Source organism: Rhagoletis pomonella, unplaced genomic scaffold (genome assembly GCF_013731165.1).
Source record: "Rhagoletis pomonella isolate Grant_MI unplaced genomic scaffold, Rhpom_1.0 Rhpom_scaffold_00007, whole genome shotgun sequence".
NCBI lineage: Eukaryota > Metazoa > Arthropoda > Insecta > Diptera > Tephritidae > Rhagoletis > Rhagoletis pomonella.
Genome location: NW_023458561.1, coordinates 60,264,750 through 60,278,207, shown reverse-complemented (window position 1 = coordinate 60,278,207; position 13,458 = coordinate 60,264,750). Strand labels below are relative to the sequence as shown.

The window sequence follows — 13,458 nt, the reverse complement described above, 5'->3', positions numbered from 1 at the left end:
AATTTTTGGACCATCCTAATGTGCCTACACACATACATACATATGTATGTGTGTATTTAATGGCCTTTTGCCATTTATTTACAACTCTCGAAAAGCACCTCAAGCAAGACATGTTGCGATAATGTCCAAGTTCATCAAAATATTCAAGGTGTCCGATGCATATTACTCATACGCCACGTTGTCCTCCTGCTTCTTTCTGCGCAAAAGGAAAACCGGTAACAGTCTTAATAACAAACGCAGATTTAGTCACCTACATGTACAGTGACTCAAATCAGTGTTCACGTGTTGATTTTTATTAAATATTCAGAATATTTTGCGTTTTTTTCTATATTTATAAATACTGTCCTAGCTTTAACAAAACCAATTAAAAACGAGCAAAAATCCGTCGGCAAAAAAATATTAAAAAAGAACGCAATTTTTTAAACGGTTTGAACTGGAGTCAACAGACTAAAATTGTATGTTGCATACACAAAGGTGTTCGAAAAATTCCGATTTAAAAGTTTGAATTTTGTATAAAGATTGAACTGTGATTTATGTGGCTTGGATAAATTTTGGACAATATTTTTATAAAAAAAACAACACAAAAATATTTAAAAAAAACAGCCGGAATTAATATGCCATTTAATTCACTCGGAAAAAGTTTAGAGACCTCGGCTATGAAGTTTTAATGCATCTACTCTATGACATGAAACGTGTCCAGTCCGACCACTTCTTCTTATTTCGGTCTATGCAGACTTCTTTGTGATAAAAAGGTGGTTTGAAATGGTTTCAATGCGCTAGGACTTGAATTTCCTATAAAAAAAAAATCTAAATTGAAAACCATGAACAATGACGAAAGTACCTTTTCCTCAAAGCTATATTATAAATGAAAACCAACAGGCCCGGATGAGTAATATCTATACATTTCTACAATATTTTGGGCTTGTCCAATCTGGATTTTTACGTCAGAATACGTGCATGCAGCATATTAAGTAATCCAAAAACAGAGCTTCGATTTCGGAATCAAAAAATAGAGTTTCGATTTCGGAAACAAAATTTGTCTCCTAAAAAATTAAGACATTTGGAAAAGGCTTTCTACCTGCTACAATTCCTCCTTGCGGAAAAGGATTTTTTTACTTATAGATTTGTTTTATTGCTACATATGTAGGTTCATTAGGTGCATAAGCATTTTTCTAGAAATCAGCGAAGCGCAATAGCAAATAACTGCAATGATGTCCTTAAGACGGTTGGCAATAATTGCGCCGTTAACGCTGAAGCATAACAAGCAAAATATTTCAAATATTGCAGCACCAATAAGTGCGCAAGAAACAACAACAAATATTGACATTAAGCAAACACAACCAACAACAGCTATAGCAACCACAGCAACAACAACATTAGCAACTGTAACTAAGAGTCATCGAATTATCGACGACGATAGTTACGCCGATGACAGCAATGACAACAGTGAAGATGACAGCAACGAGACATATACGAATATAATTAATGCATATACGCCCGGCAATGGCTTGCAAACAATACGCGCGAGTTTTGGCCTAAGTGGCCTCATCGGTCACAATTCAGGTGGCATTGGTAGTGGTGGAGGCATCGGTGGCGGTCATCAAACATATCCACATGCAATTAATGGAAATGCGAATTTACTATTATGCGGGTAAGTTATTTTTCTAAAATCACATACATACGTACAGTCTTTGGTAGATCATATGCCGTAGGCTTGCAGTATTTTTCATCTTCACAAAGTGCATTCCACTTATAGTTGACCGGTAAACAATTTTCTTAAGTTAAATGCTTCTAATTTTTTTACAATTTCTGACAATTTTGTAAAATTTTAAAAATATTAGTTATCATGGTTTTGACTTCTGGCAATCGGCTGACTCAAGGTGAATTTATCAGGGACCGAACATAACAGTATTGATGAAAACTGTCATGGAAAAATTCACATTGAAGGAAACGTTCTACAACTAAGTGATATATACCAATCGATTTCTTTTTCCACGAGACTCAAATTTGAAAATAAATTTATTTTTGCAATTTTTATGCAAATTAAAAAAAAATAACAATTATTTGTGATTTTCAAATTATAAATCCAAATTTATTTATTTATTTATTTATTTTTCTAGTAGTACAGGGTAAGACTTAGGTCTTTTAATAGTACTTCATCCATTATATAACAATTATTTTTGATTTTTCAATAAAAATCATTCAGTGACTTTTACTGTTAAAAGTCATCAATATAAATCAATCACCGACTTTTATTTTTTTAAGCATTGGTAAAAAATGTCATTCACATTTTTCGCAGTAAATAAGGTGTTGGGAAACAAAAGTTTACTACGACTTATACAAATGACTTTTATAAGTACGATTTAAATATGAAGGTCAATGACTGATTTTTATTTATGACTTTTATAAATAAAAGTCCTCGATAACTGTTATGTAAGACATCTAATTTAAAAAACAAAAATAACTGTTATTTGCAGATTATTTAGATAAAATCAAAAATAATTGTTATTTTGGATTTATAAAGTAAAAGTCAGAAATAGCGGTTATTTAAGGAGTAATTAAATAAAAGGCAAAAAATAATTGTTAAAGAGCGAGTTTTTTTTTTAATAAAAGTTGTAACTGTTACGGTCCGTGGAATTTATAAAAGATGGTGTAGCTAGAATTCGCCGCAGTCCTTCTGAATATCAAAATGATATGTTTTTTTTTGTATATTTGTGGTACCTCTTGCCGTCATTGTGCTTATAGTTTGTTGTCGTGATTTCTGTTTTTGCTCAACCGACACCACCTTGTATAAAATCGGCTTTGGCTGACTATAGACAAGAGCCAGTGCTGTCAATTCGTTGCAATCTAGGGCATTTACGCGGTAGAATTCCGGTGTTGTTTTCCAGCACTACTTCCCAACGATTTTTATTTTCTTTTTCCAAAACTAAGATCTTGAAATTATTTGTGAAGTTAAACTTCGGAAGCCACAGGTCGACAAGGCTAATGAGCATCATTTTGTCCTATACTCCTGAGAGAGGAAAAATATAGTTTCGCTATGAACTTATTCATTCAACCGCCTATTTCGTAAACACTTCTTAACCAACTTATAAAATATTAAATTGAAATTGCAAGTTTCTGGTCTTACATAATCATGGCTAACCTTTTTTGACGCTTCCCATGAAGTTCACGTTTTTAAATACTTATTTCGATAAATGGTAGTCCTTGCATCCTGAACTGATATTTCGGGGGATTGTGGATTACTTACCACAATTATGAACTTAATGCACTTCCAATTCCGCTATTCGCACATTGAGGGTCGACCGTTGTTATGTCCGTTACTCGTGTGTGTGAACAAAATTGTAGCAAAAGAAAAATTATTTATTGAAAAGAAATAAAATAATGATGTAGATAATGCACCAAAAGCCACGACTTTATTTTTTAGTCTGATCAATGCCTCAGACTCGCAAGAAGAGTGGTGGGAAGACTGATAATTAGGACCTACCTAATAATTTTTTAGCTGTTAGTACATTATATACATCATTATTATCTTTCCGTTCAACAAAACCGTTTAACCTATTTTTTTACTTATTTTACTGCCTCCCCCTATCTATACTAAAGAAGAGTTTCCTTATCGTTTCTTAAGATAATGTTTAAAAGATTTATTACAAATAACGGGTGATTTTTTTGAGGTTAGGATTTTCATGCATTAGTATTTGACAGATCACGTGGGATTTCAGACATGGTGTCAAAGAGAAAGATGCTCAGTATGCTTTGACATTTCATCATGAATAGACTTACTAACGAGCAACGCTTGCAAATCATTGAATTTTATTACCTAGAAAAGTTGGCAGAAAATCCGCTTTTTTATCGACAAATTTTGTTCAGCGATGAGGCTCATTTCTGGTTGAATGGCTTCGTAAATAAGCAAAATTGCCGCATTTGGAGTGAAGAGCAACCAGAAGCCGTTCAAGAACTGCCCATGCATCCCGAAAAATGCACTGTTTGGTGTGGTTTGTACGCTGGTGGAATCATTGGACCGTATTTTTTCAAAGATGCTGTTGGACGCAACGTTACGGTGAATGGCGATCGCTATCGTTCGATGCTAACAAACTTTTTGTTGCCAAAAATGGAAGAACTGAACTTGGTTGACATGTGGTTTCAACAAGATGGCGCTACATGCCACACAGCTCGCGATTCTATGGCCATTTTGAGGGAAAACTTCGGAGAACAATTCATCTCAAGAAATGGACCGGTAAGTTGGCCACCAAGATCATGCGATTTGACGCCTTTAGACTATTTTTTTGTGGGGCTACGTCAAGTCTAAAGTCTACAGAAATAAGCCAGCAACTATTCCAGCTTTGGAAGACAACATTTCCGAAGAAATTCGGGCTATTCCGGCCGAAATGCTCGAAAAAGTTGCCCAAAATTGGACTTTCCGAATGGACCACCTAAGACGCAGCCGCGGTCAACATTTAAATGAAATTATCTTCAAAAAGTAAATGTCATGGACCAATCTAACGTTTCAAATAAAGAACCGATGAGATTTTGCAAATTTTATGCGTTTTTTTTTAAAAAAAAGGTATCAAGCTCTTAAAAAATCACCCGTTACATATATATATACGTATGTAATATTAACACAATTAAATTTGCTTCTATACATACATAATATTGATGTACATACAGCCCGCGACAAAGCGATAGCACCTCAATATTTTGAACAGTTTTGACTATTTCTCTTATGTTTATGAAATTTATATAACAAATGCCATATACATCCAAATTTCAGACTATGTACAAAAATAATAAAAACTCCCCAAACTTTGTATCCCAGTTCCAAGCATTTTAATTTTTAGAATAATTTTTAGTATGCAGATTTATCGCTTATTAAAGTTTAGTACAATATCCATACAAAGTAATTTTTCATATGGAAAAAAGTGCAGAAAAAAATTACCAAAAATCAATGCAAGCTTTTGCAAATTCAAACTGTCACTTTATTATACTAGATTTTAATAACATACCAAAAATTAATTGAGAAATTCTAATTAAAATACTTGAAATTGAGATGAAAAGTTTGTGCAATTTTTTAAATTTTTGTACAAAGTTTGAAATTTGCACTTATATGATTTTTGTAAGATAAGGAGCTGAACTTTAATAAAAAATTAATGAACCTTAAAAAACAAGCAAAAGAAAAGTAGGCAACACCAGAGACAATTATAAGAGAAAAGACTAAAAGTCAATCAATAACTATTATATTAAGATAAATATTTTTCGAGTCATCTATAATTATTGTTCAAGGACTTATATTATAAAAGTCCTTTCATAATAATTATGTGTGAGAAAAGTTTTTTAAGTCATCGATAACTATTGTTTTAAGACTTATATTATAAAAGTCTATAATAATTATGAGTGCGAAAAATTTTTTTTAAGCCTTAAAAGTCCAAAACTAGTCCCTAACTGGGCCCAAACTACTCCCCAACAAGTTCCAAACTGTTCTCGAACTTGTCCCCAACTAGCCCCGAACTGGCCCGCAACTAGTCCCGAATAAATGCCGAAATGGTCCTGAAGCCCCATCTTTTGAGACTTAAAAAATTTTTTCGCATTCATAATTATTATGATTAGACTTTATAATATACATAAGTCTCAACCTAAAAGTCTTTGAAGGCTTAAAAATATTTATCTCAACGATAATTATTATGACAAGACTTTTGTTATAAAAGTCTCAAAATAAAAGTCTTTGAAGGCTTAAAAATATTTATCTCGCTGGTAATTATTATAAAAAGACTTTTATTAGATAAGTCTTAAAATAATAGTTAGCGATGACTTAAAAAAAAATTTCTCACACATAATTATTATCAAAAGACTCCACCATAAAATAATTATTATTCCGGGTCTCTGGGCAAAACTGGCAAAAATGTTGATGTGCTATCTTTTGTCGCGGGCTGTATATAACTATATTGTACCTTTGTCCATTAATCGCCCCATTGTAAAATGATATGGCCGTAATAATGGTGTACTAAGCAAGCAATCAAAAAGCGGCAATAAAAACGCTTAACGGTTACACAATACGGTAAGAAACATGTGTACATATGTATGTACACACTTGCGTAATCGTAAGGCATTGTCGATTCTAGACTACAATACCGGTATTTCCCTCTCTTTTTTTTGTATATTTATTTATAGTATTTAATAAGTCTATCATTTTGTCTCCGTCCGAAGTTTTTACCCCCCTGGTATGCAAACATACATATCGTCGTTTAAAGTACAAAACCGCGTATCAACAAAATGCAAAGCCGCGTATGTGAGGTTGTAGAAAATATTTTCTTGGGAGTAAAAACACTCATATTTCAAAATCGTTCTCTTTTTTTTTTAGAAAGCAATCGCATTTCTGGCTAGTATATTTCAGGACGAATGGATAAGAATTGAGCCAAGAGCTTGTGTGTGCAAATCCAATTTTTGGCAGCAAATGTCAGTTACGCGGTTTTGCAGAATGACGATATGTAGGCGTGTAGGTTCCTTCAATTAATTGTCTACTCAGCTTTTATTCACAAAATTGTCATACATTTGTACAACTGTGCGAACATATAAATAAATAAATTCCGTATTCCATGCACGTAAACTGCGAATGACCGAAAGTAAAATATGTAAAAGTCACGCGAACACGCGCAGATACTTATTCACTCAGCTCTCAATGTATTGATTTCATTTCACTAAACAAAATAGAAATGCATAATTACTTAGTAAGCAATACTTTTCGACAGAAATGAATATGAAACCATTTAAAATATTGCATGACCATTATTTTAACAACCATTCAGATTTTATTTATAGCATGAAAAAAGCTACATTACAAACTTAATTACACAGGTATACTTTAACACGCCTTCTTGAGTAGAATGCGATAGCTATGTATGTAGACAAAATCAATGAGGTCACTTCAATATTCATTGCTTTAATTGATTTAGCCGAAAATAACTAAATTTCTTTTGTATGTATATGTATGTATAACTGAGCGCATATTAATTTATTTGTATGTTTGTATGTTTGTATGTTTGTTTTTCACCATTTCTTGCAGCGCCATGCTGTCAGTGGTTACCACCATTCTATGCGTTGTTTGTTATTGTTGCCATCGTAACATAAAGAAACGCACCGAAGCTGCATATCGCCAGCAACACCAGTGGCTTGAAAGTGATCCCAATATGGAAATATACAGTGTGGAGCAGGTAAGTTGCTAAGAGACTATAATAAGGATGAAATCTTTTTAAAAATATTTAAATACATACGGCATAAAGCTGCTGTGACTGGATGAAGGCATAAATAAGTAAATGTTTTATTAATTTTAACTAATCACAGAAAATAAAATGGTCACTCATACACCCTGCCAGCCCCGTAAGGAATATCGGGCACCCAAAATTTTAATTAAATATGAAACGAAGTATTTTCAAATGTAATACATTTATTGAAATAGTAAGTGCATAAGAAATGATGTTTAATGGAAAGGCGCATCGGAAAAAATAATCTCCAAATAATACATATGTATTTGGACATTGCTTTACTAGAGGCGACCGCCTTTAGAAAAATGTTATGCTGACATACAGGCATCAGTGATAAAACAGTAAGCACAATTGCGCCTTTCCCGCACCTAATTTTAACTCATTGGTGCGCATCCAGTAGCTCATTTGGCTCTCTTTGGCTCATAACATCACTGTGACTCTTCTTTGCTTACTTACAATTGGAATTGTAATTAAAACAAGTAAAGAAGTCTAAGTTCGGGTGAAGCCCAACATTAAATACCCGGCGCACGTATTAGATATAGTTTTTTCTCACCTTTCCGAAAACTACCCTTACATGGTAAGAAGGGATGGTTTTACTACTATTTCAAAGATCATCGATAGTATGCTTAAATTTCGAAATATCGAAGTTTTCGTAATTCTGCAAACTACCGTTATATGGGAGGTAAGCGTGGTTAAAATACATATTTTGTTTTTTTTTTATGGTAAAGCTATTGTAGCACACAAGGGCAGTGTATGTATTAGTACCAGGAAAATTTTAGAAATCAGTTGATTTTTTCAATAAAAGATATTTGACCAGCAAAAAAAGCTTTTATCCTAACATAGGACTCCCTTAGTGCACCAATTGTTTTCTTTTTTTTAATTTCCCTCAAGGTTTCCAAAATCTCCAAATATGTACGTATGTATGTAGGTGTTAATTTTTCATTCCAACCTAGCAGCAAATAGTCTAAGACAGCTTACCCAAGTTATGGATTGCCACAAAAAAATAAGTTTTTTTTCCAAACATAAGCAATAAGACGCAGCTTGCTCAAAAATGTATAGCAATCAAAAGTGATTGGTATAGTTTAAGAGGAAAAAAAAATGTACGCATAAAGATTTCTTTGACTTTCCTCTGCATATTGGCACATTTTTTCGCCTGAAGGCAGCACAGTTTTAAATTTCCAAAGCCCATCACTTCTAGGTATCTACCCTGGGTCTCACCAAATGTTAGTCGGCTAAGACGGATCTACATACAAATTTGCATGCAGGGACCGAAAATAAAGTTTTTAAATGATCAAAAAATTGTATCCAGTTCATAAACTACCAAAAAATTGGCAAACTTACCGGCAATTTTCATTGCTAAAATTCGGCTAAAATTTTTGTTTATTTTGCTTTAAAGACTTTTCGAAAAATTAACAAGTAATTTTTAAGCAAAAAACACAACCGACTTTAATTCGCATATAAAAATTTAAGAGTACCGTTAATTTCTTCATGATTCAGATAGATCTCCCAATCGGTTGAGGTCGTCCGAAGTTATGCGGTAACACATGTACATAAAAAAAAAATTCCTCCTTTTTTGAAGTCGGTTAAAAATCAAAAACGGCGGTGCTTTCGGCTCCCAAACGCTTCTGAATAGCGTGCCATATGAACACTTTCATACCGTTCTGGCAATTTGAGAGCTTCGCTTGCTGGGCTCGGCGCCGCTTTTTGTGTGTACGTACCATAAGGTGTGCGCCAGAAAAAAATTTAACACAGTTTTTTACTTCCTATTTATTGCGTCAACGTTCTTCGTAGCTTTCCGATCTAGGGCTTTCTGAACAAATGACTCACTGCAACCATATTTTTAACGGCTTTTCTCTGCGAAATATTTGGTTTTTTTTTCAAATGGATGTAAAATTCTAATGCCGAATTTCCACTAGGCGTTGAAATGACAAAAAATTTGAGGAATTTAAAAAATGCCACGTGGAGATGAATTTAATGACTAATTTTTTTTACGTAATGATACGAATATTTTTTAATTAATGCCCTACTTTGCCATAAAAATTGTTCTCATTTAATGCCTAGTGGAAATCCAGTATAACTAAACTTCTTCTTTTCTCTCACTTAATACCACTATCTTTGAGTCAATTCAAAACACTTACGAGTATGTGTAGTAAATGTAATGAAGACAGAATAATTAACCTAATAAGAAACATCAAATTTTCCCACGAAAAAATTGTATACATTGTGCTTGTCCTACTTATCAAACTAATGACGCATACAAGGCATTTTGTCGCCACAAGTGTGTCCAAAATAAACTATTTAAATACAAATCGTTAAGTTAGAAAATATGTAACTGTGTTTATTTTAATTTGCTATAACTAAAAAATCAATAGCTCACTTTGCCTATTAGAAATATTAAAATAAATATACAGTGGCGGTCAAAAGTGGATGAATGGTGTTTCGTTTTTAATATTTACAATGTTTTTCCAGCAAAATTTTTTTTTGGTATTTTTTTATAAAAATATGATTAAAGCAACAAAGACTATATAAGTCACACTTTCAATTTTTATACAGAATTTAGAAAAATTACACAATTTTGTATCCTAGAGTCGAGCTTTTTAAACAGAATTTTTATTATTTTTTTGGGTATGCAGTTAAAAAATCTTGGTAAAATAAGTGCAAGTATTGAGCGACTAAAAAATCGCATTGGTTTTTAATAATTCTTTACATGACTGAGATTTTTAGGCGCTTAAAGCTTGCACTTTTTTTTACCTGTTAACTGCATAACAAAAAAAAAAAAATTCTGGTTAAAAAGCTCGAAATTTAGATTAAAAATTTGTGGAATTTTTCTAAATTCTGCATGAAGTGTGAAAGTGTGATTTGTATGATTTTTGCTAAAGCATGAACCATATAATATAAAAAACAATCAGAAAAAAAATGTTAGATAGCTTGAAAAACATTGTAAATATTAAAGATGAAATATCATTCATTAACTTTCGACCGCCACTGTATACATACGCATATTTGTAAAGTATTTTCATTCGGTGTCGTTAACTCGGCAGTAATTATATTTGACACACTTTTTTTCGAGCAAGTGAGGAGCAGTTTTTTGTTCAGCGGTTGTCCGAAAATCACCAAAAACGTTACAAAAGGCTGGTAGCCTATCATTCTAAATAAATGAATATGTAGATATGACAGGAGCTAATGTTTAGTGGTGCGTGAATTGTTTCGCCATTAGGATAAAATCTAATTAAATATTGATATGCTCTACTTTTTTTAAGTCGATCCATATGGAACTATTTCACACGTAATTATTTTTAATAGTTACCAACAACCGAAAATTTACGTGTCACAAAAGGAAAGAATTTGGAGCAGCACGAGCTGCTCATACCATCTAACGATTTATTAAAAAAAAAGTGAGAAGATAGTAGGGATGGTGGGGAGTGGGGCATTTTTTCTGAAAAAATATCAGAGTAAAATCCAAAAATATAAAAAAAAATATAAAAATAAAATAAAATATAATAAATAACAAAAATATAAAAAAAAATTTATATTGACAGCCGTATTCTAACAAAGCTTGCCGATTCGAATATCGAATTTACCCATCCCTAGAAGATAGATTGTAAGCTACGGCACTTTATAAAAACCAAATTTCTTCATTGTCGAATTTCTTCAAAACACTGATTTTTATTAAACACTGAAACTAGTTAATGATGTAGCAGTTGTTTTTAAATTCCTTTTGGTTCTTAGTGAGTAAGCACTCACTTTCAACTCTAATTTGTTGTAACGTAACTTTAAGGGCAGCATTTTTTCGCACATTACTACATGCATATGTACATACATATGTATAAGTACATAAACAACTATTTTTTATTGCTCCACTTTTCCTTGTACTAAAATCGCGGACGTAGTGTTCTTTACATAACTCACAACAACTCGCTCACATTTATTGTAATTCGACCTGTCTTGCTCTTAGTCACTTTACTGCATGCTCGCCTGAATTTATGTATGTAAATATGTACATCTAGTACATACATACTATGCCTACATACCAAATACATACATATATGTATCTAGTAAGTAAATATAATTAAGGTTTATGCCACTCTGTTTGTCTTTGTTGTCTTTAAAAGCATTAACACCAGTTGCTGTGATAAGTTTCGGTTAAATCGGACATTAGCTAACATTAAATCAGTCAGTTAATGGGACAGTGGAATTGATTGGTGTGTATGGCCATACATACATACATACATACATATGTGACAATGTTTGTTATTTATTTGACACACATACAAAGTTTAACACACTGCTGATAGGTTATTTGAGGTTTAGAGAATAAAATCGATGAGGTTATTTTAGTTACGACACGAGCGAAAGATTATAAATAATTAAGTTTGAGTGAGACTTTTTTCCAATAAATAAATAATGCATTTTTCCCAGACACACAGTGATATTTGATATCCATTCTGTGCCCATAATTTAATTTCACATGAATTCAGGTTTACAGGGGGTTTTGAGGTCGCTCAATTCGAATCTGAAGTAAAAATAAAAATAAAAAAAATGGCCGATCCAATATGGCGCCTAAAATCTTACACACAATAATTTTGTTAAAAATAATGATCAGAATGGGTCGCTAAATTCGAATCTGACATCAAAATAACTAAAAACAAAATGGCCTATCCAATATTGCGCATAAAAATTAAAAGAAATGTGTCGAATTTTCTCTTTCGCCTATGTGGAAAAAATGATTGCCGAGGATTTCGTGAAGGAGAGGATTGGGCTACTTGCTGTGAAAAAGCGAGCTAGATCGGCCTATGATTTTGAGGGATGGCCATCGATGTCATTGTCGGAAGCAAATATATGTACTTAAATTAATTATCGGCCTTGGACATTAGGGAAACAGCCTCTGGTGGTTGGCGGGGAGCTTCGAAATGTAAAAATTATTTCAGAAACACTGAGAGGACACCGCTCTGTGGGACCCGACTTTTTGTGTCGAAAAGTTACTACGATTGCGGATCACTCACATTATTATCTGAGCAAGTATACACCTCCGCGGACCGAGCCAATTAAATTTCGCCGTCTATCGTTTGAATACCAGTGGAAAAGAGAAGGCCTCAAAGTCGTCTAAGTAGCGTGGAGTGGCAAGCAATGTCGAAAGCCTACTCCAACGCTACTAGAACGGCTCTCTCACAGGTGCGGTTACAAGTAAACCCCCCGAGTTATTGGAGTGTTTTTGGTGTTAAGTGCTTCGCTGGAGTTAGGTGGTGCGTAAAGTACCGGAGTAGCAAGGTCTCAAGTGTCTTTCCAACTGGGAAGAGGAGCTTTATCGGTCGCTTAGACTCCCCTTTGTTGTTAGGTGGTCATTGACCATCTTTATGATCAGCTGAAAGCTGAGTACTTACATCCTCCATCCTCTTTCAAATGAGTTTGCTGGCAATAAAAAAAAAATCGAGTCTACCTAACTTTTTCTTTATTGAAAAACCAGAAATATTCATTATTTTAAGAAATATTTGTCCTACGCTCTTTCCCTATTAATTACCACTCCTTTTTACAAATATTTTCTGTACGAATTTAAAATCTAATCACCTTCTTTTTTCTCTCCACTGCAGAGCTATGAAACTTCTGGCATATTTCTGGGTGAATCCACCGACGGCTTCACCACCTTGGCAACACTTCACCACGAGCCGCCACCATCGTACGATGCCGTGGTTGCCATGCAAGAGCAACAATTATTACAACAACAACTTTATCAGCAACGATGCCAACTCTTACAGCAGCAGCAAACGCATTTACAGCATAACTCCCCACCACCAGGCTATCGTTCCACGCTCGCCGTCCACGAAATGCCTACCCCAACAATGTCCGCATCGGCAGCGACCAGCAACTTGGCCATGGACACGCTGCACAACGACAGCAGCGGCAACCTTAGCGGCAGCTGCAATATCAGCATCAGCGGCAACAGCATCGGTGGCAATAGTTGCAGTAATTTCTTTGCTTGCGGCAAGCCAACAACTGCGCCGACGAATAGCAGATACAGCAGCAACAACGCAGCATTTTTAAATATGAAAAAGGCGCTGAATGCACAGTCATGCTGCTCGCTGCAGCGCGCCGAGGTGGAGAATATGTGGAATGCAGCCACAGCTGCCGTAGCCGCACGTGCCTCACACGCTGCCACATCATCGCCGTGCGGTGCCGCCAGCCTGTCCGGCAGCAATGCAGCCGGCGG

General features: G+C 34.2%; 1 protein-coding gene across 1 annotated transcript in view; it reads left to right on the top strand.

The window, feature by feature from the left end:
• The first annotated feature begins 1,153 nt into the window (after window positions 1-1,153).
• LOC118743927 overlaps window positions 1,154-13,458 on the top strand; it is a 32,822-nt gene continuing 20,517 nt past the window's right edge. The window contains exons 1-3 of the mRNA XM_036476687.1: window positions 1,154-1,651; window positions 7,055-7,202; window positions 12,842-13,454. Of these exons, the coding sequence (XP_036332580.1) occupies window positions 1,209-1,651; window positions 7,055-7,202; window positions 12,842-13,454 (1,204 nt within the window). The 5' untranslated portion in view covers window positions 1,154-1,208. The remainder of the gene's footprint in view (window positions 1,652-7,054; window positions 7,203-12,841; window positions 13,455-13,458) is intronic.